Source organism: Amia ocellicauda, chromosome 15, assembly GCF_036373705.1.
Source record: "Amia ocellicauda isolate fAmiCal2 chromosome 15, fAmiCal2.hap1, whole genome shotgun sequence".
In the NCBI taxonomy this organism is placed as follows: domain Eukaryota; kingdom Metazoa; phylum Chordata; class Actinopteri; order Amiiformes; family Amiidae; genus Amia; species Amia ocellicauda.
Window position 1 is genome coordinate 10,728,997 of NC_089864.1, and position 26,754 is coordinate 10,755,750.

Here is a 26,754-nt window from a genome sequence, read left to right on the forward strand (position 1 = left end):
CTATATGTTCTCTTCACCTGGTGCTTTGCTTGATTTAAAAATGGATGAATACAGATTAAATGCATTAAATATGCTTTTATTTTGCACACACTCAAATATAATGTATTAATTTATAATTTTCTTCATATTTGTTTATGCAAATCTTTATGAAACTAATTTGTGAGGTCTATTATTATTACAGACTGTAACATGAATAATTCATTCCCCCCCCCATGTTTTTGTTCTTGGTTATTAGACATCATTGCTTTGTTTCAAGAAAAAAAAAGCTGCATTGATGACTTCCCCTTACACAGGGCACTGAAATAGCACTGTATGTTTGCAAGGTTTTGAGGGGTTAATATGCTAAGAGAAACATGCTGATAAAATGATTGAGCGCTGCAGCTTTTGATTTTGCTGCATGTGCAGTCTCCTGGGAACTGACCATCACTGATGCGTCCCCCAGAGGACCCCTTCATCCAATCACTGCACAGCGCAAGAACTAGGGTAATGCCAATTAGTTTGGCCTGCCAGCAGTGCTATCGTTTTCACAGCAGAGGTGCAAGATAATTATACTCGCCATGATTAAGGCCCGTATTATTTGTGGTGGGTTGTATTACTCAGCCATCCGTGCTATTCCTTGGGTTAATGCATCCGAGTCCGAATGACATGAACAGAAATTCAAGGACAGCCAAGTGTGCTACAGCTGGTGATTCTGTAGAGCAGTTTTCCTGAGGGGGTGATGCATGCCACAAATAGGAGAGATTGTAATAAAAGGCTTCCAACACCGCAGCACAGTCAGTTGCTCAGACAGCAAAGACCATAAAGCTGGAGACTTACCCCTCTTGCTTGTGTACTGAAGCTTAACAATGTGAAAAAGGCTCTCTCATCCAGACACCCCAGGACAATAGGATGGAAGTGTAGGACGGTCTAGCAACGGGAAGTTACAATCCATGTTTGTAGCTCGAGTCCTTTGGTTAAGAAATTTCTTCTTCTTAATTTTGTTCAGCCTGAAGTGTATTGAGTTTTGTTCCACCCAGATGGTTTTGGAACAAATAATTTGAATTTGTCAGCAGTTTAAAGTAGTCAGAATTCACTTTAAAAATAAAAAAAAATGTTGTATTCCTGTTTGAAACCCTTAAGGAAATGGATTAGGGATTGTGATTAACCATTTCATTTATGGTATCAATTTCTCTAAACCCTTTCAAAATAAGTCAGCACTACAGTATACTTCCAGTGATTTCAATGTGTCATGTCTGTGCATCTTGTATACTTTGTTACTGTGGACTGTGTATGCCTGATATTTTGCTGTGTTATTCTTGTTTAGTTTAAATAATAAACTACTTTGTTACATTATGGAAGTCTAATAGTTATTTTAGTGCTCTACATTTTGATTAAACTGAATAAATTATATTAAAAGCTGACAGTGTCTGCAGGCAACTCACTAAGGACAAAATTTAAGCTGTTTAAACCTCTGTGAATGTAGACGCATGATTGTCTTTTATAATGAATATGTTTTAGCTATTTAAGTACTTGAATAAATAGTCTTTAATCACAATACAGTAATACAGTTTGAAAATCTGAAATTAAATGTTGTTAATCGATTTAGCACTTCAAGCTTTAATACTATATGTTTTTGAAATATAAACATTCCCTTTAAATTGTAGATAACTCGGAGTAACTATTGTAAATATGCATATTTAATTGAGACAGATTTTTCTTTCCCCACATTTATTTACCTCTACAAGCTTTTCACTTATATAGTGTGTAAGTATATTGTGTTTACCACAGAAAATACAGTAACTTGTGTAAGTTTGGGGAGGGGAGGGGGGGGGTAATTATTTGAAATACTTTTTCAAACTCGAGCAATCTGCTCCATATCTAAATCCTTTCTCTTTCTAATAGTATGTACAGTCTGAGGTGCACAGATTCTCTCCAGGAGGGGTTGTGCTCTTTTGAAATGCAAAGTGCCCTATTGTCATGATCACTCACTGTAGCTATGTGTAGAGCACTGTTGAGTGATTAAAAGAAAGCACTTTCTTGTGCAAATAGTGGAAATAGTGCTTTTTGAATTGCAGTGCTGTACCATGCATGGGAAATGTGTCCCTTTGTCATTCATTATTGGGTAAAAATGTTCTCAATTTTCTTCGTGGTAGGGGCCCTATCAGCGTGTGGTAAACGTTGTTCCACGAAAGCCTTTTTTCGAAAGGCCGGGAGAAGGTTACAACAGAGAGTTTGAGTATGAAGATCCACGCAATTATCACGGAGAAGACCTGAGAAACTATCCTGAGGAGAACTTCGGGAATGAGCGGCGAAATGGCCCACCAAATCGAAGGGTAGGTATTGTCACTATTTGGTTACCCACAACTTCTTGTACAAGAAATCTTCAACCCCTTTTTACCTTCCCTGGTATATGACACAAACTAATGTTTCTGGTATCTGCTTCAGTAAAGTGCATATAACACATGGACCATTCTTGAAACATAATTACTTTCTAGTTTAATATTCCATTATGCATTATTTCTGCATTCTTGCCTTTCTACTAAAATGGTTTCAGAAAATAAATTGCAATATGATAGTCTGTAAATGGTCAATTAATGTTTGCAATAACCTGATGAAAGCAAGGCTACCCAAATCTGAAAGTATGAATATGAAGTTCAGAAATGTATTAGCGTTATTCAAGGTTTCTCCTTCTCAAGCATCAGATTGAAAGTATTTTGTTAGGATAGTTAATAAGAAAGGCATTGCCATTACTGCAGTACACCTTATAGCATATAGAGAATATAAGGAATTAAATAATCAAACACAGATTATATTCAAAAGAAGATTATATTATTATAAAAGAAGTCCATGCAGTAGAAGTAGATGGGGTTTAACTGTGACATTTGCAGAATCACAGTTTCAATAGGGGACAGACACAGACCGCTTGCTGAAGAGTCAATAGAGTTTCTTTACTGTTGAGATATTAACTATTCCCAGTGCCCGTTGTTTAATAGGAAGCTGAGTAGGTGCTAGCTAGCTTGTGAAGTTAGAATCAGGATCCGCACGGCACAACGGTATCTGTCTGCAAGCTTAATATTTTTTCTGTGAAAACTTTGAATACCATCTTGTGGAATCCAAGTCCTTTCGGGCCCTTTGCAAGTCCAGCGAGATTTTCCTTGGTCTGTTAAATATGCCCTTGCTGATGTTCAAGGACATGTCATCGAGCTTCAGCTAGATTTACACCGACGCTCTGAGTGAGCATCTGTAGACTTTCAGTTTTGCTCTTCATAAATTGCAGAGACTCGCAGACGTGGCAGTGTGGTTAGTTAGTATATAAACAATTACATTAAAACAGACAACATCTTCATAAATATTAAGAGACTGGAGTGCAACCTGCATGCTATGCTACTAAAATAAGACCTGAAGAGCAACTTAGACATTCATAATACTTCCTGTACTCTTGTCTTATGATTAATGTGAAGACAATGTCAGTGAGTGTGGTGAGTTCGTCCTGTTCTTAGGCACGACAGACTTGTTTTGCTAACTTCCTTGAAAGGCAGGTCTTGTTTGTCAATAGAGGACAAGGATGCCTGTGTGAGGAATGCATCGTCACAGGACACCGAAGCCTTTCTTCCTGAGGTATTTCAGAGGTTGTGCGTATCATTCCTCTGACATACTCCTTCCTCTGAACCTTGTCTGCACTTTCCAAAAGTGGCTTACCTGAAGTTTTCTTCATACCTATTATATGTGATGCTCCTTGCTGTTGGGCCTTGTCTAAAACTGATGCAAACATCCAGCAGAAACTGGTGTTGTTTTTTCTTCCCCTCTTGGGAAATCAGTTTAAGCAACAAATACAGTTGAGAAATATGTTCTGAGACAGTGATATCCGTGGTGTGAGTGGAATCTGTTTTTTAAAACCCTGTCAGTCAGCCTCCTGTGGAGAGTTGTGGTAGAACAACTATATATTCCGCTTTGTTGCCCCCTGGTGTTATTGTCTTGTTATTATACTACTGAGCTTGCATTCCCAACACTTTACAGAAAACTAGGCCTATTGTATTTGAATAAATTGCATTACTCTATTTTTAATCTGCATTTAAAAGGCCTGCTTAATTCATAACCTTCCATAACACATTCTATTGCAGTAAGATACCTTGGAGACAAACCTTTACCTTTAACCAGCTGTCAACCAATTGTTTATGGCTAGTTGGTAGCAAAATGGTAATTATTTTGTTAGACAGCCTCCAAACAACATAATATAGGCAGTAGCCAATGCACATGGACACTCCCCACTGTTACAGTATCTGTCTTTATTACAACCAATTTTGGTTCAAGTGTGTTATCTTCTTAAAACACCATTAAAGTGAATGTAATGTTTTTGCTCATTATGTTCATTATTAAGATTTATTAGTAACTCCATATGAAATAAATGACAGTGATTCATGATGCAACTCACACTCAAGTTGCAAATAATATGTAGCCTAACTGAGAAATATATCATGCAAATCTCACATCACTTGGTATCAAATATCTGTCTGAAATCCTATATAACACACTGCATAAGACTTTTTCCATTTAAACAATATATAATCATTATTATGTAGCTAAAAACAACCAACATACACTCCTACAAGAGTAAGATTAAAGCTTCCTTTTTAAATAACAGGCAGAAATAACCAGTTCATTCTTTGGATGAAATCTGTAAATGTTTTATTATATAAAGGCATTAATTATAAATAAATAAATACATTAAAATATTCCCAGTTGTTTTATATTCCACTAGGGGGCACACATGTCTCAGATATATACAGTTAAAATATAGGCTATTTCTAACAGTAGCACCACAAATGCTTGGGGAAAACCCCCCTTTTTATTTCCAATAAAAAAATATTTCCAATATCGTTGTCTTTTAGTTACTTAAATGTAGCTGGAATGTCTTGAACACACCAGTCTTGATAAAGTACTCCATCTTGTCCAGTACTGTTGCAGAGTGAAAGTTTATACTCACCATGGGTTGTGAATATTCTGTTTTTTTTGTGTGTCCTCATGACCATAGTACTTAAGCAATTTTGGTGAATACGGTTAATGTTCCCTTGGTGCCTCATAATTGTAGTATATTCTTCTTGTAATTTTCGTTTATGTAAATTGCCTATAACAACATGTACTTCACTACTTTTTTAATGGAAAGTGTTTTCTATGTTTAGCTGATTATGGAGAACTATAATATCAATATTAAACACTTTAATCTTTACTGTGGGGCTGTAATAATCCATTGAGACTACAGTGATGAACACGGCAAACATAAAAACTAATGTTATCCCAGTAGAGAGTTGTGTAGTTGGAAAGAAACAACTAATAAAGTACATCACATAAAACGTGAAAAAAATGTCTGCTTGGCATTTGCTGCTCTTTGGTGCCTGAATACAATTCTATATTGGCAATACAGTACTACAGTTAGTGCTTTGGAGTGAAGCAAAAATATTTAAAATTTATACACGTTCAGAACTCTGCCTGGAAAAGGGAAAGACAGATAGTCTGTCCAAGTCTGTCTTATACCTCCCAAATGCAGACACGATATTGGTCTATAGAGGTTTGAATTATGCATTTATGGATGTTCAAATGTAAAATTGTGAACTATCCAGGAAAAAAAAAGACATACATTAAATATGGTGCATCAAGGAAAATACTTTTTATTCCATTGGAATGTGAGGACTTGTGTATAGTTGTGTAACCCACTGCACTCATTCCAACACATTGATTTAAGTCTGTTTGCTGTTCACCGTGTTTCAAAGCAAATGTTTTCCACAACTGTGTGTAAACTAAGATAAGATTGTGACGAAGGCTTTGTCAATCCTTGTAGGAAGATGTGGGCTACAGGTGGCCAAGAGAAGAGCACCACCGGGGAAGGCTGGTGGAGTTCAGGTAAAGCTTTTGTTCATTGTGTGCTTGGTTAATTCTGAAATGAGATTTGTATGAATGTGTAATATTGTATGTGCAGCATGAAACTGATATCTTGCACGTACAGATAAACCAAACCTTGGAATTATTCAGTTATCTTTATCTAAAAGATATACCTTTTCATTTAAAATGGTCCGACCTTTATCTTCTTTGCACACCTTTTCTCACCCCTGTTGCAATTTCCAAACATTATTCAGCTGCACGTTCCTCCTCCTTAACAAGGGCAGTTTCTTTTGTAATCCAGATGGAAATCGTCCGGCTTCGATGCCGACTGGAGCACAGTCATCGCTGTCCTTACATTGCCCATTTGTGATAACCCAACTTATTCAGTGGTGCAGCCTCAGCTGTACACCACATGATTCCTCTTGCTGTGCAGCTCAACCTATAGAATGGGCAGAGACTCGAACCAGATGAACCCAGCAGGTGCCATTTTTGCAACATGAGTTTATTTGCTGCAGGAACAAATACATAATTTCATTTCATTTAATTTTCATGTCTATCTAGAAGTTTCTTAAGTGGAATAGAATAATTGTAACATTAATTGCTTTATCAGGCAGTGCAATGCCAATGCAGACAGGTGCTGTAATATAGAATCAAATATCATTAATTTGTACTTTTTGTTTAGTTGTATTTACTTCACTATACATAAAGCAGTGTGTTGTTTTAGTGTGGGAATCCTATTTAAATAAATCCCAAGAAAAGAGAGAGGTTTAACTGGTGCATGGGCCAAAAAGCATTTCAGACATTTTTTCTATGGTTATTTGACAACTGTTTCATATTATTTAAATGATTCTTATTACAAATATTCTGGACAATGTTATAACTTTTATTTCTTAAAACATCCTGAAGTTTAAAAGAAAAAGAAAGCATCTAGCCAGGAGACAGATTTCCAGATTGGTTTCTTTAATAGAAGGGTATTAAAAACGCATAGGTCTTCTGTGTTCTGGCTTTCGAACTTGGCAGGTCTTGGGGAGAACTGGACAACAGCCTCTTTTAAGGACTGAAGGCACTAGCCCAAGGAAAACAATGTAGAGCCTGCCAGCAAATGATAGTTTTCAAGCAGGTCCTGCATTGGTGGATTCTTATTTCTTTCACAAACTAAGTTTGGAAAATTGCGATTTGGTATATTTATTTAATTACTTAAAGCTGTCAGGAAAATAAACACAGTCTCTGTAGGAACTGGAATATGGTTTTTAGTGTTTATGTTAAGGCTGTGTAGTTCATAACTGGCTGGGCTACTTTTAAATGAATAACAAGATCCAGGAAAATGTATGTAGTCTGTTAGTGAAATTAAAAACATGTCGTGTTTGCTTTTTGCAGTCTTTCCTAAGCTTGCAACACCGCGGGTGTGCGGCCTTTAAGGATTCTGGGAGGATAAGCATGTGGCAAGTTTGAGTGCTCATGTGATATAGTCAGAACTGTCTCTGATGTCTGATTAAGAGAACTAATTAGGCTTAATGTGATGGCTTATTGATTTCCCTGGTCTACACTAGAATATTAGTAATACAAAAAACATTCTTTGGGGCGGTGGATATAGTTCATACCCTCTTGATACTCAACTAAATTGCTTTAAATTATTACTGCAAACAATGGACATTAACATTGCTAGGTTTTAAAGAATATAATTTTATTTTTTTATGGCAAAATGAAAAGCAAATCCAGAATGCTTATATCTATATAAGCATTATATAATGCTATATCTGTGGGCATCAGCTATGGTTTGTTGACTATTGAGTCGATAGAACGTCCGCTGCTGCTTTGTTCTGGTTGGTTTGGTTGTTACAAAGATGCTTTCCACATCTAACCAACTGGTCCCAGTGCTGAGCTACAGATAGAAGAACTGTACAAGTCTCAACATCTGTAAATGACTTTCAGACTTCTGCGACAAGGTGACAATTGCTTAGAAGTGTCATCACTGGAAATGAGCTGTAGATCAATTTGACTGAACCAGGCATTGAGTGAACCAGGCATGGCCACATCATAGATCTCATCTGCCAGAGAGCTGTAAAACACAGCCATCAATCTGAGAGTAAGTCATGGCCAGGTTTGTTTCTGTACTTAAAACATGTCCAACTAGTGTCCAGTTTATCATATAAGTAAGTTGACCTTGTAATTATCTCTTCCAACTTTAAGACTTTAAGCTTACTGTGAGCAATCATCGTAAATCCATATTTATTGTTTTGTTAGAAGTACAAATAAATATACCCTGGATGTCGAGATGATCAGGTCACCTGGATATCTTACTGATATACAGGTAAGTAAGATAAACTATACACAAATCATTAGCTTGTGCAAAGGTTTACCAATTTCTGAATAACAAAGATTGTAGCAATATCTTCTCACATCTGCTTTATTAAATGTAATTATTTAATAACTCAAGATGGGTACTCATTTTAAGTGATCTCTAAATATGCTTTTCTATGGATGCATATTTAAACCTAACACTCATGTGGGAAGTCTAAACATCCCTTTGTTAAAGTGTAGGCAATATGCTGTTTTTACCCCCAGGAGAATGCATGGGAAACTCAAGAACTTGAGTTGATATACCAGCATGAACGAACAAATTAATACCAAAATGTACTGTTTCACTACTAAGCCTTCGGCTGCTGAAGGATAGGCTATATTTTCATTTAAATTCTCAGCTCGGCCCGTTTGATTCAATATAATATAATCACAGAGGTCTCTCTGTGTTGCCTAGTGTCTCGTATCCCACTGACAGCATTGTTATGCCCTCTGTACTTTGAAGAACTAGAAACAGATAATAAGTTTGTTTCTACAGCTCCTTGATATTTGTTTGAACTTTTCATACAGACAAAACAAGATTAAGCCATTATACACTGAAGCTGAAAGGGCTGCTTTAATCTATCATAGGAAAAACAAAACAAAACCATTTTTTTGCAGTAAAAGTAAGTTAAACAAATAAAAAGAAAAGGATAAAAGTAAAATAAAATCTCAGTTAAAGGGATTCTGTTCAATATGAAATCTTTCTTTGTGCTGTGAACTAATTAAGAAGTGTTAACACCTGCAGGGTGGAAGAAAGGGTACATCCTGTTACTTTCACTGGGTTTGAAAATAGATTTCTCAATTGTATATTTTTCTGGCATAAGTGTATTACGCTTTCTATGCACAAAGAATTGAAAACTGAACTCGGTCAGGAATTCTAAACTGAAGCCCCGGTTTCTGAAAATTATTGGTTATTGGTTATTCTATCAATGAGCAGCAGAGGTTCAAGAGGCCTCCTCCAGTTTGTATCATTTTCAAGTTATTTAAAAGAAAAAGAAGACTACATTTAAATGTATGTATGAAAGATTGGATTTTAATAAAAACCGTGTAAAAGTGGTAAAAATACTAACTTCTTGAAGGGAAAGGAATCCACCACTCAGCTGAAACCAGGGTCTGACCTGCACTTTGCAATAATGTGCAGCTGGGGGCAGCACTGCTCTGCATTTTGCTTTGATGGCAAAATGAGAACTCTGTATATATGCAATGTCAAATGCATTTTTATTTAATAATATAACATCAGAAAATAAAAACATGTTTTTTGTACAGAGCTGACTGATATATCCTTGACAAATTGTACAGGTTTTCAATGCTCCCTCTATTTTTAATAAAACCAAAAAAAAAACATATTTGTTGTTGGGATTACAGTAAAATACAATAATATACATTTTGTTCATCAAACACTTAAACACAAAAATCACACGTGTATTGTTCTCCATCTGTAGTATTTATATTTGTTGAGATGTCCTCTGATGTTTACAACTGACCATGAATTTAAAGTAAATTTTCCCACTTTTAATACTAGTATACTAATATATACTAATATCTGAGTGGTGGTTTAGTTTTATTATTGAAGTTAAAACGAAATTGCTCCTCCCACTTGGCCCACGGCTGCACCAGATACCCCACCCAGCATTGCAGAGATACCGAAACGCCCTGTTTCCTTACAATCTGAGGCAGGAAAGGGTTAAATCCGTATTTTCTCTGAAGAGCCGTGATTTTCTTTTTATTTATTTTTGTTTCAAGTTCATTACTTCCATAGCCTGGTTATTTTGGACACGTATTACTAATAGTTTCGTTATCTCTCCGGCCTTTTGTTTGTTTTCCTGCATTGCTCCATTTCTGTTGCTTTAATAGAATTGTTGGAAAGTAAATAAAAGTCCCATGAGAGCTTTGAACGTCTCGTAATAAAAACCTTTTTTCTATGTATCTGAGCTGCGCAGGAGGGGGGACAAAGCAGATAACCAGCATGGAGGGGATTTGCGGGAGCCCATCTGGGCCCAGTTTTCGGCTATTAGTGTGGTCAGGAGGTGGACGGCCTAACCCCAGTAGGGTAGCCTTCAGGAAGTGCTGGCAGGAAGTCTTAGCAGAGGAACTCCCAGGAGCGCTGCCTGATTATCCTGGAAGGGCTTCACAGTGACCCTGTGGGGAGATGGCTAGACACCAGACAAGCCGCTCAAGTCCCCTTATGCGGCAGGATCCCCTAGCTCAGCTGACTGTTGCGGAGCTTGGCATATAACTTTAAACCGTTTCAACGCCGAGTCAAAGGGAAGCAGTGAAGTGCAGTAATGGCCGGCGCGGCGGGGGCTGGCGGTGACAGAAGTGGTGGGAAGCCTGGTCAATCTGCTCCTTTGTCTTGTGCTTGACCTCATAGGATGAATTCTCATTGCAGATACAAAGAGGCTTTTCTCCAGGGCCAGGGGTGCACCTTGTTTTCAGACTTACCCTGCCAACGCGCACCACTCCTCCACAGACCTTAGTGCTTGAGTAGTCTCGGCACTAACGCTGGGCCAGAGTCGTGCCACCTGGAGCTCCGTCGGGTATCGAACTTGCATCGGCCTTTATTCTTAGTGGTAGCGATATGTTTTAATTTTCCTGAGGGTTAAAGATAGTGCCTTATTGTCAGTATATACTTTAATATTCTTCACGAGTGTCTAAATAAGTGCCTTTAAAAAATAACAATGTAGAAATTGGAATGTAACTTGCAGTACATTAATACCTACATAAAACATCTGCTTTTTCTGCAGTTATGACTCAGACATTCATCTTGCTTCAGAAAATGTATTGTTCAGAGAAAAAAAAAGGGAAAGCATTTTAATACTCTTTTTTTTTCAGTGGGAAAGCAGAAAATAGACTCGTCCCAATTATGAATATGGAAAAAAACAATTTGCGTCCTTTCTTGACACTAATGGTTTAAATTACCATCTTCCTTGTCAATTCTGCTTACTTAACGTTAAGTACAGTGCTTCTTTTTTTCGGCACTGAAGTCCTCAGGCTGCCTTCACCTCAACTTGAAAGAGTGGTGAGGTGTTTATTTTCCCAAAAACGTTTGGGAACGAGATCTGAACCTGCTGCTGGGGAGCCACATATATCTCTCCTGCTTGGGGTTCAGCGTCTTTCATCTTGCAGAGACTCTAAACAATAAGACGTGTCTGAACGGACTTAGCAGCACCTGTCCTGAGTAAATAAATAAGAGGGCTTTTAGTCTAGGACTGGCAACAAGAATATAAAGGGAGCAGACTTGTGCTCTGAGCTATGCAGGGTATCCACTGCAGACACTGCTTAACTGAAGTTCCTTGTCTCTAATTAATTGCTGCTTTGTAGGACACAAATGATCAAAAAGCCTTTTGGAAAATTATATATTTATCTTAAAAATTCACCTCCATTTACAGAGTTGAACAGTGCCTTTGTATTTTTGCCTTAAATTATCTCAGTTTTAGTTTTGTCCTGTTTGATAGACCTCATGCTTCTGAAGAGAAATGTACATCTTTTGAACTGATGTGTCCTTGTTTTGGGAACAAAAATGTTAATATCCCAAAACTAAGTATTGAAAAAGATTATCTTATTAAAGGCTGTGTTTCTATTTTCTTTTAGGATAAGAAAATAAGTCTCATAAGAGATTTGAAGTATATGACCCAAGGAAAACGAGCAGCATCTTTCAGCATGGTCTAATCAATTAGACATACAATGTTAGTGATCTCTGCTCAGAATTTAACCAGAAAATGTTTTGTTTTATGTGCATTTTTAAAGCACTACTCTTATATAATATATAATAATATTAGCCCAGGAGCACCAAAGGCTATAACATCCTACTTTAAAATGTCTTCATGAATATTTGATCATGTGGTTAGTTCTATCAGATAGACCACCGGATACTGTCACAGCAGGTTATTAAACACTAGAAATGGAACTGGCCACAAAAAAGTAACCTGACTACTGGTTTAAATTTATGGTTGTAACAGTCTCTAAAACGGCCTTCATGGTCTTCAGTGTACTCAAGTAGGTCAACAGATGAAGGCGGACCTTTTAATGTCTTTCGTTTGGGGTGAAGATCAGATCCCGAGTGTAAGAAATAATAAGCCCACGACTTGTAGCAAGAGAGCAAACGGCCCGGACTGTGTTTAAGTAGCCTGTGGCTTATCCATCCCTTTAATAACGATAAAATGAATTAAACCCTTCTTGTGATTTGGTTTCGGGACTGGAACAGTAATTTCCTGAGAGGATGTATTCTTTATGATTATCAAACTCGAAATCGGTGTCACTTCAAAGCCGGCAGTTAAACCTACACAGTGTAACACAAGAGGCTTACAGTGAGGAGCTGGGCAGTGCGTGTGCGTGGTTTGAAATAAACCTGTGTCTGCTACCTCTCCTTCCAATTTACAGGTTTATTCAATTAAATCTGCTCGTACTGATATCATGCCTGAATGTTATACTGGATGAAGACATTAAGTCCTACAATGTGGTGCTTTGGCAAAGCCCTTCAGTTGATGTTATCGTTCTTTGATTGACGGGTAACCCTGAGCTCTTGGAAACGAAAAAAAGAAACTTGTTACCGATTGAATAATGTTTATTATTTTAGGAACATTGTCATAACCCGATATTTTGTCTTATGATTAATACTAAGGCTCACATTCAGGCATCATTCACATTTCTGTAGAGTTCTGGATTTCAGAGAAGTAACTGTATATTTGTAGACTAAGTTGGAAATTAGACGGCCGGTAGTGGAATTAAAAATTGTGCACATATTTAGCAAAGGAAAAAAAAAAAAAAGTGCCTGTTGGGAAATGTCAGCGCACTGTTTGTACAATGTAGGCTACTTATGTGTCTTATGTATATTTGTACAATCTAAACTTGAGTGGACATAATGACATGAGATCTTACACTTCATACAATACAATCATCGTCAACTGAAGTCCTTTCCTTTCTCGAGGGGCTTCTCTCACGTGTCTGACGACTGTTTGACTAGACTGTCAGCTGAGTGCTAGGCAGCTGCCGTCTGTCTGCAACTGTGCAGACTTTATCTTTATCAGCAATTGTATTTAGTTTGTATTGTACTGTACACTGTCAATACCAAGTCCTTTATGATCCACAAAGACCTTTAGAAATATATTTTTAGTTACTTCAATGGAATGAACCAGAATGGAAGACAGTGAAACAAGTCAAAGAGAAGAAATCAAAAGGGATAATATAAGAACCGCTCAAATGCCAACAGAGCTGTAAAATGCTAGCAGAGGGATTGTGACCTTCTGTTGCTTCATATATTACTTGGCACATAAATGAGCAATGTCTCCTTGACCTCCTTAAAAATAAATCTGGATTTTCCAGTTTTGTTTAGCTATGTTTCTAATTTATATGGGAGTGAATGGCATAAAAAATGATTGTGAATTTCTGTTGTATAGAGACTACTTACGCCACAGTAATCTAGTGCATGATTGAAGTTTGTATACAGGCCTTGTGCAAGATGTGTTACCAAACAAGATAGCCAAAGAGACTTTGGTTTCCTGTATAGGCTACAGTACAGTGCAAAATGAGATGCATTACTAAAATGATTAATTTTTGAGGAGAAAAACCTGGTCTCTGTAGCTTGACTGTAAGAATATTGAAGTCTATTCTGTTACAGTCCATTAACCTGGTGATGATTTTGGCTGATGAATTGTAACAACATATTATTCTACTTTTACTGGGAAAACAACTTGCTGCAATTTTTACTGTGCTGTATCATGTGTACTCGGCACTAATTTGTATTTTCTTTGGTAGCAATTAGTGTTATTCAGGGTTTCACATCGATATGTAAGCCATGAAATCGTTTAAACAGTTTAGGAAGCAAAGGTAGAACTAGAGTGAAGGGAAATATTGGAACATTTGAAAGGCCTATTATAGTAATTTATTTGTTACCAAAGGGCAGGCAGAGTTACAGATACTTAAAACAGACCCCAAGTCATAAAACTTTGCAAGACCACATTACGGCTTCTCTTTGTTTGGGACATGGCTCGAGTTCAAGCAAAGGTCATGAAAACCAGGTGCCTTTAATTCATTTATACCTCTGCTGAGCACTATGGTGTGTCGTATAGTAACAGATAATCAGTATGCAAAGTTGTAGGGGTTCAAGAGTTAAAACAATGGAAATGAGTGAGCACACTGATTATGTGGTTTATACAGATGTGCTTAAAGAAGGACAGACGCTAACTTAATGCTGGCGAACACCAGAGATCATTATTAAGGGATTACACATTTGTTGGCATAGTGATTACAGTAAAGAGAATGCATATCGCCATTTTCAAATCTATGCATTTTCAGAAAAGTATTGATTCACGTGATGTTTTTGGATGCAAAACTGTTATGTGTAAAAGCAAAGAAATTGGCACGGTGACAGTGACATCTGTGAGATCTCGTATGTCCTTTGACTTTTCTTTCCAAAATAAATGCATTAGGAACTTTTGAAAAGATTAATATTAAGAAGTTTTCATCGCATTTTTTGTATTTTGAATGCATGGCTGAATAAAGGCACCTCATCGGTTTTGTCATATGCGGTGAGTGTAGTGCGCCATTGCTTCACAGATAAAAATAGTGAGCCAGTTCAGTCGCATTATTCATGTTTGAAAGGAACAAGAATGGCTTAAAACAGCAGTCCTCCAAACACTTTATATATGTAAGAGTGTATATATGTTTTTCCCCCTCCCAAACTATTGTGGAGGCTTTTTTTCTCCTTTATATTTCGATAAATATGTCTTACTCCCCCCAAAAAAATCCTTCCAATAAACACTGTTTATTTTTCTTGAGGAAACCTGCATTCCTGTGCTTTCCTTTGCACTTCAGTCAAATGTCTGAGATGGAGGCTTTCTTCCTGCCTGCAGATAAATTGGAGGAAGTTACTCAGCAGAGACTGACAGTGTTATACATTTGAGTCTCAGGAATGTGTATATGTATATATGTGTGTGTGTATTATATATATATATATATATATATATATATATATATATATATATATATATATATATATATATATATATATAATAAATTACTTGCTACTGTGCCAGAACAGACATTGCCTTCACACAGTTGCAGTGTAAGGTCTGTAGGTTTACCAGAAGCAGTTTAGGCAAAACTTGGTCATAAATTAAACATTGCTTCTATATTCTGATTATTATTTTATTGTTTTAAACTAATGTGTATCACAATAAATATTTAGCTACTTTGTCAACTTATATTTCACATAATCTGATTTGGTGACTTGGACAAAATGAACATGTTCTCATATAGGGACTGAATATATAATAGATTCCCCCATCCCACCCCCCCTGCAATGGATTGATTGCAGTTACCTTCAAAATGATATGTTTTCCAGTTAATATTATAGACTCTGTGGCCTTTTTAATGAAGACAACCGAAAGTGCCATTTACCTTTTTGGAAAATTCATTAACTTTTTATGGCATACCTCGGCTCATTAGTTCCAGTTTTCATCTGACAGCCACCAATAAATATGGTGACAGGAGGTGTAAAATAATGAACACGTTTGGACTTCGGCTTGCTGCCTGTGGTATTTCAGACAAAGGTAGAGGATTCTCACATCTGCAGCCCATACGCTGGGCCTGGTGTTACTTTGTCCTGGAGCGAGTTTGTGCTCTCGCAGGCCTCCTGGGACCACAGTGTTGCACCTAAGCAGTCAAAGGGTCGTTAAGGGCATTCCCGGGCAACTTTAGTATCATTATCAACTGTCTCCGCAGGCATGAGTATTGATTTAGAAGCCTGGAGAAAGTTATCAAAATAAACAGTTAAATACTACAAAAGAGAACTTGCCCTTTTTTCTACCTATGCAGCTGTGATTCGAGACCCACAGTGGCAAAATTCACTTTGTTGTTAATTATTTTTGGACTGTTAGGGAATACTTAAAAAGCGGCGTCTGGAAAAAGGTCCCTGCACCTCTTTTGAAGCCTGGCTAACGAATATTGGTTGTTGGTTTGTCTTCTTTTGTGTTGTTGTGGATTTCCTCCTATTATTCAGTCTATCCTTTCAGTACTCCATTTTGTATTGGAAGAGTTTCATGTACTTTGGGACTTGATGCTATCAAATGAGCTACTAGACATAAACTTTACAGACCGCACCCTTTATAGGAAGAATTTTAAATCTATTTTGTCTAAATGTGCAAAAAAATCCTGTCATAATCATCTTATAGAAAGGTTTGACATGGAATACTATCATTTGTATTAATTTCCTGTTGATCATTCAACCGTATATATTTTCAAAGCATTAAGTTTATTCTCAACAACCCTTTTGGAAGAAAAAATAAAGAGGCTCAGCTGTTCTAAATTATTGGGGAAAAGATTGAAGGATTGTGCCGAAATGGAAATAGAACTGAATATAAATTACTAAATAAATTATATGCTGTACACCAGCTGTTCATACACCTTTCCAGAAATATTTCAGACCGCTTAGAAAAACATCTTCAGGCTCTGCGAAAGCCTGGCACTGGCTTTCAGAAGTGATCGGGCAAAGCAGGGCAGTTGGTTTCTTGATTCATATAAGGTTCCACAGTGTTTTAGCAAGAGGAACGTCCTACACAACTCTACAATAAAAGCAGGAAAGAAGATTCCTTTAGAATACAAAGTCTATAATTAAATTGGATTACTTACAGGTTTTAAACAACGCATCCTTTTCATTAACATGGTCTTAAGAACATAAGAACGTAAGAAAGTTTACAAATGAGAGGAGGCCATTCGACCCATCGTGCTCGTTTTGTGTCCATTAATAACTGAGTGATCCAAGGATCCTATCCAGTATTTTTAAATGTTCCCAAATTTCAGCTTCAACCACATCACTGGGGAGTTTGTTCCATATGGTAACAACTCTGTGTGTAAAAGAGTCTTAATGTAATACTTAATACAATGCAAGTATGGATGTTCCACACAAAATGCTAACTCTTTGGACATTTAATTCGGTACATTTACAATGCATTGCATTTTCTACTACGGACACTTTATTGATTTGTTAGTTTATTTTTTTTTATTTTTTACATGGCACTTAGTTTCCCTTATAGCTCCTTACAAACAATCACATGACAGCGCTAATCTTCACAAGAGGACGCTATGTTCACAGGGCATTCATTTCAGCCAAGTGGAGACAATAGCGTACTATTCCTATAGAAGACACATCGGTGCATTCTCTGGGTGCTTCTGGGAATATCAAATGTTTGTGTAGCACCGATATATAACTTTTGCTTGGTTGGTCTAATAACAACTGTTTTTTTCTGTATGATACTCTTTATTTTGTTGCTCTTTCATTCTTAAAGTATAATTTTACTCTGGAAATTAACTTCTTCTTGGTGATCTCACTTAAAAGACTACTTAGCCATTTCATAACCATTATTTACATAGGAACAACCTTCTGTGTTCTTATATACCCTTGACAGTAGTTAATCTAATGTAATTTGTATTGTTTAATTCTTTGTAGAAAAAGCTGTGACAGAATGGGCCCCAGACCCAGCTTTAGAAATCAGAGATATTTTCATGCCCCGATGCATCCACCTGAAGTATTCCCTGGAGGTTGTTATTGGGAGCCACAGCAGGGCATTCAGGATGTGAATCTGGGGTAGGCCTGTCTGTCCTAGTTCACAGTGGGAACGGGTTGAGGAAGAGCACCGCAGTGAACGCAATTAAAGTTGAACAAGACACTCAAGGAGAAATATGTTGATTTTTGTTTCTTCAGGGAGGACCGGGACAGCTACAGGAGGAAAGGTTCATTCCCACCCCAGCACGTGCGGGAACGCTCGCCCATTAAGAAGGAACTCGCTCCGTTCAAAAATTCGCCGGGGGGGCGGCGAGAATCCCCTCACAGTCGCTCTGGGTCCAGTCTGAGCAGCCGGAGCTATTCGCCGGACAAAAACAAAAGCCACTCCTTCCAGACCCAGCAGAAGAAAAGTAAGTATCCTTGTCCCTTCAAATGCAATGTCAAGCTGATATCTGATAACTGATAACTGATATCAGATCTGCAAACCATTTCACTGACATATTCTTAGGTTGGGTTGTGTGGTATAATCACAGCAAAGGTATTCTTAAACTTGACTTGACCTTTCTTTTGGAGAACGGTAGTTAAAGATCAATAACAAGCATGGACTAGCAAGAAATGTAGAAAATCCTCTACTGTAGCCAATAGAGAATTCATCTCTAAGTATTATGCAAGGGGTTGTGGGTTCTCATTGTCCAGTTTCATGGACCTCTTTGGTTTGTTACCTGCTAGTATACAACACCAAAGACCATTGCTGCTGACAGTCAGATCTAGACTGTTCGACAGCAGCCACATCATTTGAGTTGCCATTTATTCCTTTTTCATCAATTATAAAGTTTGCAAAGCAGATCCTAATAAATGAAATCGAGCAGTAATGCGCTGGCTGACTAGAAAGTCCAAAAGAACTACAAGTAGCTACCCTGGCAATCATCTCTGGCCTTCCTCCTGTGTTAACCTCAGACAGTCAAATACTCTTGTCTGTTACTCGTGTCTGCAGATGTTAACGTTTATGATCTGCTGCCATCCCAAGATGGTGTTTCCCCTCGGGGTTTTCTCCAAATGGTGTCCTCCCAGGACTAACCAGGGAATGTGTTTCTGGGTCAAGACAGTTGCTGTGGAAATCCGGGCTTTACTGTTACCGGCTAGCATGCAGTGTGTGAAATCACTATTATCCCTATGTTATTGCATGATTTTCCCCCAAACTGCGTGTACTTATCTGACATCCTTTTTTTGGTGTGCTGCGTGTTGTAGGGATTGTCTTATTTCAGTTAAGTTCTCCAGATTTTGGTGATATTGTGTAAGTGTGTAAGGTGGGAAGATAAATGCTAAGGTAATGGGGAGTTATGCACTGCATCTTTAGTAAATATAGTGTTTCAAAGGGTGAAAACAATAAAATCCCCATATCTCATTATACAACTCCACTTTTCAATCTATGTAGCCTAGACAGCTTTTTTGCAACTGAAAATGACTACAGGGAAGCAAAAAAGCACTTTATGTAATTTGTTTAATATTCACAGTAGAAAGGAGAGAGAGATTTGTTTTTATCTTTATATCTATCAATAGGCATGCTATCTTTTACACTTGGAGATATACAATTATTTTCAAAATTATTAATAATAGATATTTATTTTGAAAATGGTGATGGAACTTGATTCCTTTACATTGACATTATGGACCCAGTGAGTTTACTTAGTGCCTCAAAAGCAGGCACAGCTAATTTGGCATTGAGTAAAACAATAGGAGGCATGGCATTTGCTCAGACAGGACCAGAATATAGGCAGTGTCACTGTAGTATTTTTAGCTCTTGGTAGATGAATTACCTTCACAGTTGGCAGTCTTAAAATTCGGCGGTTGGGCAGATCACACAGCTGTGTAGCTGAAAGTAGCAGCAATTTAGTTTAATGAACCTTGAAATAAGACTTAACATAGTAAGCAGAAATGATATCCAAAGAGTGAAATTTAAACTACCTAGAGCATGTCAATTTTATTGCTATTTCAAAGCTTTTCACAAAATAAATATTTCAGGCGGAGGAGGAGGCTTTGTAAAGTGTTTGTGCATTCCCCATTAGAAAGTGAAATGAAGGTAATTAACAGCCCTTTTCTATGCCGTTGTGAACATTGTGTTATTTTCAGTTGATTTAATATTTGCCGGCAGCACATACACTGGGTATAGTGTAACACTTCTCATATTGTATTAGCTAATATATCAGGCTGATCCAGACACTTTTAAGGTTTATCAATATGTTCTTTATTCTGTCAGTTAACAGAGACATGAATCACCACCAGGAAACAGAAAATTACTATCTAAAAAATGTAGCTAAAATGTTATGTTATGGAAGTTTGTTTTTGTCTTAAATCTGTGGATACTGTTATCTGAATGACAAAGCACAGAGGAACCAGTAGTTTTCTCAACACTGTAATCAGAACAGTTAGACTAGTAGATATAACTATTATATATATGGGCCAAGATAAAATTTGGGAATCAGGAATAAAGCTTTGTCTTATTGCAGTCAGATTGCAGAAACACTTTATTTCATTTTCACAGCGTTCTTTCAGACAAGCGTTAACTTGAAAGTGGTTAAAAAACTTTTGGTGAAAAAACCTGCAAAAATGTAATATTTACCCAAAATCTGTGTATTAGAACTTCCTATTCTCAAATGGGGATCTGTTATTTTGAGAGATGATTCACAAGCGAGTCATCTAATGAAAGCTTCCATCCTAAGAGTGTAGGATGTGTCTTGTGTCCTTTGTCCTGGCTGTTTCTTTCGTCCATGGTGGCTTTGGGCTCCCAATTGTAGTGCTTAATTGATTGAGTGCTGCCAGGTGTGTTTTGGATGGGTAAGAGATCTTTAGTTTACTGTGCAGCAGTATCTCCTGCCCAGTACAAAGCAGGAAAAAGCTATTTAAAATATTTTACCTTGGCTGCCTGGGTATACTTAACATGCTATCTGGTTGCCATGGCCTCTCATCTTTCTTCAAAATTTGTCTCAAAACATTTTGAAGACCCCGTATATATATATATATATATATATATATATATATACACACTCACCTAAAGGATTATTAGGAACACCTGTTCAATTTCTCATTAATGCAATTATCTAACCAACCAATCACATGGCAGTTGCTTCAATGCATTTAGGGGTGTGGTCCTGGTCAAGACAATCTCCTGAACTCCAAACTGAATGTCTGAATGGGAAAGAAAGGTGATTTAAGCAATTTTGAGCGTGGCATGGTTGTTGGTGCCAGACGGGCCGGTCTGAGTATTTCACAATCTGCTCAGTTACTGGGATTTTCACGCACAACCATTTCTAGGGTTTACAAAGAATGGTGTGAAAAGGGAAAAACATCCAGTATGCGGCAGTCCTGTGGGCGAAAATGCCTTGTTGATGCTAGAGGTCAGAGGAGAATGGGCCGACTGATTCAAGCTGATAGAAGAGCAACTTTGACTGAAATAACCACTCGTTACAACCGAGGTATGCAGCAAAGCATTTGTGAAGCCACAACATGTACAACCTTGAGGCGGATGGGCTACAACAGCAGAAGACCCCACCGGGTACCACTCATCTCCACTACAAATAGGAAAAAGAGGCTACAATTTGCACAAGCTCACCAAAATTGGACAGTTGAAGACTGGAAAAATGTTGCCTGGTCTGATGAGTCTCGATTTCTGTTGAGACATTCAGATGGTAGAGTCAGAATTTGGCGTAAACAGAATGAGAACATGGATCCATCATGCCTTGTTACCACTGTGCAGGCTGGTGGTGGTGGTGTAATGGTGTGGGGGATGTTTTCTTGGCACACTTTAGGCCCCTTAGTGCCAATTGGGCATCGTTTAAATGCCACGGCCTACCTGAGCATTGTTTCTGACCATGTCCATCCCTTTATGACCACCATGTACCCATCCTCTGATGGCTACTTCCAGCAGGATAATGCACCATGTCACAAAGGTCGAATCATTTCAAATTGGTTTCTTGAACATGACAATGAGTTCACTGTACTAAACTGGCCCCCACAGTCACCAGATCTCAACCCAATACAGCATCTTTGGGATGTGGTGGAACGGGAGCTTCGTGCCCTGGATGTGCATCCCACAAATCTCCATCAACTGCAAGATGCTATCCTATCAATATGGGCCAACATTTCTAAAGAATGCTTTCAGCACCTTGTTGAATCAATGCCACGTAGAATTAAGGCAGTTCTGAAGGCGAAAGGGGGTCAAACACAGTATTAGTATGGTGTTCCTAATAATCCTTTAGGTGAGTGTATATATATGTGTATATATATGTGTATATATATGTGTATATATATATATATATTTCACACGTTTAGGTACACAGTCCTTCATTAAGTGTTTGAGAACATGGCACATCATGACTGTGCCCCTGACATTTTCTTCTTCTTCTTTTTTGGCTGAAATAGTTGCCTTGGCAAATACCAGCCCGAGCAGGAAAAGAATACTCTCCAGAGCACGAATCATAAAATCTTTAGCAGAAAGTTACATAACAGAATTTGTTTTAAAAGTAGTTGTGGTATTAGAAACTATTCCCACATATTTATTGTAGATCACAAATTAATTGTACTTATTCTATACCTTGTATTGTCCCATTGTTATGTTTTTCACACTGGGTTTTGCTCATGATGACCTTAGTTTTCTCGGTTTCCTTCAGGATTTCAGGAGTCTTATTGCCTAGTAACCAGACAGAGCAGACAGTACAGGCTTTGGTAAGTAAAGACCTGGTAGGCAGTTAGTAAAGATAACGTAAAGCAGAGTTCGTCAACTATGTTTGGCCTTGGGCCAGTTTTTGTCTGCGCTAATAATCGGCGGACCAGAACATAATTAGCATATAATATTTGCAGGGGTGAAAATCTGATGTCAAACTTTGAATTTACATGAAAGTTTCTCAAGAGTAATTCCTGAGGGGGACACCAAAAGTAGTGCTGTAACACATAGCCTAAGTTGTAATATGTTAAATGTACATTTTGAACATTTTATCATCTAGTCTTTGAGATATTAGACTACTAGGGTTCTAACTTTGCATTTTGGTGTACTGGTAAATGTTCTGATGTCCGTCTTTTTAATTTTTTCTGCCATTTTTCTACATGGCTGGCTGGCTACACACGCACGCGCATGCACATGCTTGCACACACACGCACACACCCAGTGTGCAGGTTATTTACAGTAGGAGATAGGCTTCTATCATCTATTATCTTCTATCATTCTATAATGGGCTTCGATCTACCAGGTAGCTAGCTAGTCAGCTAGCAAATGTAAAACTGATTGCAATGACAAGGGTTGACCGCTGTATGAATTCACCATTTACACAACGTAAGCTGCTTTTGTAGTTTTAATATAGTTTGTTTTTGTTTTATATTGGCTGGCTTCCCACAATAGCTGAATTTGCAGAGCTAGCGAGCACCAATTCCATTTCTGTGGTGTTTGCTATAATCTTTGCGATCTTCAGTTTACTCCAAAATTGGCACACTGGTGCTTCAAAGTCCCCTAGCGACAATTTAACTTTTACAATTAAAGATATTTAAGACAATGGTAGAAGAGAGTGTAGTTCTGTTCAGTTTGGAGTTTAGTTTATCGCTAATCTTATCACAGGGATTTCGAAGCACTACAGCTGCATGCTGATCTTGGAATAAACTGACGGTAGCAAAGATTCCATCTTTGTCGATGCCACATAAATGGAATAGGTGCTAGCTAGCTTGCTAGCTAATGTTTGGTTTAGTTTGCTCCATCGGTTTGCTTGCAAGCTCTGCAAATTCAGCTATTGTGTGTGTGAACCCTGCCAACATAAAACAAAATTGTTCTGGTGCGACTGACCTGGATTATCCTCACGTTAGCTACGTGCATTGAGTGCCTTTCAGATGGTAGACATGAAGGAACAGTACATTGCATTGCTAGCTTCTCTCATTGACTCGAATTCAAACAGCTGCAAACACTGGTTGATGTTACTGTAGCTAGCTAGCAAACGTCAGCTAACTGTTAGCTAACAAAAAGAGTGACCTGTAATTCAATGCAGCGAAAATGAAGACTGGTGACGGTTATAAATTGCGTTTTATCGTATTGAGTGGTAGAAGTAAAGAAATGTCTAACATATCCTTTGTTTGAACTACTTATTGGAGGTCAGCCACCAACAACAGACTGTCAGACTCCTACATTTGCATTGTACCTGCATCATGTGCCACTGCTGAGGGCAGTGGATCAAACCATTGTGAGGCAAAGGCCGGGGGGTCTTTTGAAACTTAAAAATGCGCTATTAAGTGTCTATAATCAGCTTTCATTGTGTATTATTATTATTATTGAAATTTGGCGGGGCAAATAATATTGCTGGTGGGCCAGATTTGGCCTGCGGGCTTCCAGTTGGGCAGCCCTGATGTAAAGCCTGGCATGGCTGAAAGAGACATATACAGTTACCTTTTTAATAGCTCGATTAACTGAATCATTCATGAATGTGTATTCTGACTTAACACTAGAAGCGCTGAGCCAGTCAATTTGACCGATTTGGTTATTAAAATTTGAATTACTCTGTGTTCCTAAATACACTGCGCATACCCATTCATGGCTTTTCCTAAAAATTATGTATTAAACATGCCTACAGCGTTTTAGCTGCATAACGCGAAAATAAATAAGTTCTAAACACATTTACCTAGAATAGACAAAATCTGGTTATTTTGACAGGTCATTTAAATACATAATAGATCAAATATAATGCATAATCCTGCCTGCCCTTTACAATACAGTCAGTGTGGCGCTCAAGTGGCAATCTCTGCCTGTCTACAGTCTTTCATGTGCTTGAAAAACACACACATTGTACAGCTTTACAAGTGTTTTCTTACAGCTGTAGTCAGATTGAGCTGATACAGTGATTACCTGCAAATAAACATGGATTGGAAACTGAGATTGAAGAGAGCTCATTTTGGAAATGCCGTGTATGTGAACATGACTGAGTCAGGGGCATCAGTGACACTGGCAATGACAGATCATTCGTGGGTTTGTGCCAGTGCTGTGAACACATTGCGAGTGAAACGCCAGGTCCAAATGGCACAGAGTGCTTTTACTCCACTGATCAATACGCGATTGCTACTGCACAGTACAGAGTGCAATAGCGCAGCACATCACACTCAAAATAATGATTCATGGACATTATCAACGGAGGAGCATTTATTGTGATGCTATATTTTCGTGGAGTTAAAGTGTTCACCTGGAGAGGGCTGTCAAAATGCAGTGTGAGGTACGAGCACATGCAGGGAAAGTGAAGAAACTGTCCTGTGTGGACTGTCCCGAGCTGTCAGGTATGCAGGCTAAATATAAATAGTAAATAGTTTATTGAATTACAAAGCTACAGTGAATAAAAGCAGTGTATGCTGAAAACAAAGTTTACATGATGTTGAACATGTTTACTTTATTGTACAATTATGTTTTGATAAATGCAATAGTTATTTTTGAACTGTAAAATATTGCTATTGAGCATTATTCCAATATTTATGATTACACTTGTATCATTATCTTATTTTATGCTGTTTTTGAGCTTTTTGCTTATTGTAGGCTATATAGTTATTCATGTTTTGACTGCAGTGTGTCTTTAGAAAATGAGTGCTTTGTTATTTATAGCAAAAATATGAATGTTTTATGATCATATTTCAATTTAAATACTACTACTATTTGTGCTATGTAAATGTAAATGTTGGGTTTGATGTTCATGAATAAAACTTCTGAGTTTTATACAATGGTTTGCCTGTGATTATCATATTGCTTCTGTTAAAGAGCTATCGGTTACAATGACCGGCTTTGGCACTGGAAGGTAGTTTGAAATGTTGGTGCTTCTAGTGTTAATTTGATTTGTCCCCTATAAACCTCTCAAGAGGCAGGTGAGGGGAGAAGAAAAATAGTGAAATAATGTATTTCTTTAAGAAGACTATACCCCCTATACTCTGCCAAGGCATAGTCAGATAAATGTCTCCTAAAGCATCCTGACAGAATGTTGTTTGTAATTTTGTCTTATGAAATATTTCCCAGCTCATTGCCACATAACATAAAAGAGGTCAAATTGTGCAGGACTTGCTTGTATCAAATGCCTAATAGCAACACCTGCTATACAGGCAGGGCCCAAGAAGCCATGTGTCTTGCCATGGCCGTGTCTTGTCCGGGCCTGCCCTTGGCGCAGTGTTTGATCTGTCCCACAGTTTGGTTCCCATTAGACACATTCCCCCAGCTTCATCGGGATCTTTACACCAGAGTATATTTGGCACCAGGTTTTACGAGAGGAAAATCACAGTGTTCATGCAGCAAGCACAGTCCAGTTGGGTACACCTTGTCATAAACCTTATGGATGTATAATTTAATAGTAGATAAGATGAGAGATCCCATACTAAAGCAGAAAGTCCAGTTGTTTTATATTAATTACATTTCTGATGAGGCATTTGATGTATGTTCTTCAGATGAAGTGTTACTTTCTCTGCTTAAACTTTTCTGGTAGACTTTAAGAAAGTAGTCATCACATGACACTGTTTTTAATGCTCGTGTAAGTGCATTAAGGTACTGAATAAGAGGAGGTCAATTAAACTGATGGTAATACAATAGTCCTTATGTGATGGACACTTGTATATTGTATTTACTGTATAAGGCGAAGAAAAGTATGACCATATTCAATTTACAATCTCTACATCCAATATAAGGATACAGTATATGCCTATGAAGCCAATTGTGAATCAAATAAAAAAAAAAAAAAACAACAACCAAAAAACCCTCATTGGCACTCTTAGTAGAAAACAGCTGGTTTTGTGGATGAGGTGCATATTTAAGGAGGAAGTTGGGTTTGTTGGGACATGTTAATTACACCCAGAGAGGCTGGAAAAAGGATATCCTTGATTTATATAGGTGATTCTGATACAAGCCCTGACCTTTACTTTCCGTTAAATCAGCGTGGCATCTGAACTTGCAGATGTCTTTAAGAAGATCAAACTGTTGACTTCTTGGCTTGAACATTTTGTATTTTTTATAGGACATTTATGATTGGCAATAATTTTATCAACAATGCAGGTGGAGCAGC

At 37.7% G+C, this 26,754-nt stretch overlaps 1 protein-coding gene across 6 annotated transcripts in view; it reads left to right on the forward strand.

Moving 5' to 3' along the window:
* The window catches only part of LOC136771524 (periphilin-1), a 63,691-nt gene that overhangs the window by 5,844 nt on the left and 31,093 nt on the right, over positions 1-26,754 (forward strand). For 5 of the 6 annotated variants that reach the window (XM_066723871.1, XM_066723872.1, XM_066723870.1 and 2 more), the window contains 4 exons: positions 2,133-2,312; positions 5,816-5,877; positions 17,642-17,779; positions 17,897-18,108. In XM_066723871.1, coding sequence (XP_066579968.1) covers positions 2,133-2,312; positions 5,816-5,877; positions 17,642-17,779; positions 17,897-18,108 — 592 coding nt within the window. The remainder of the gene's footprint in view (positions 1-2,132; positions 2,313-5,815; positions 5,878-17,641; positions 17,780-17,896; positions 18,109-26,754) is intronic. The other variant, XM_066723874.1, reaches the window with a different exon arrangement.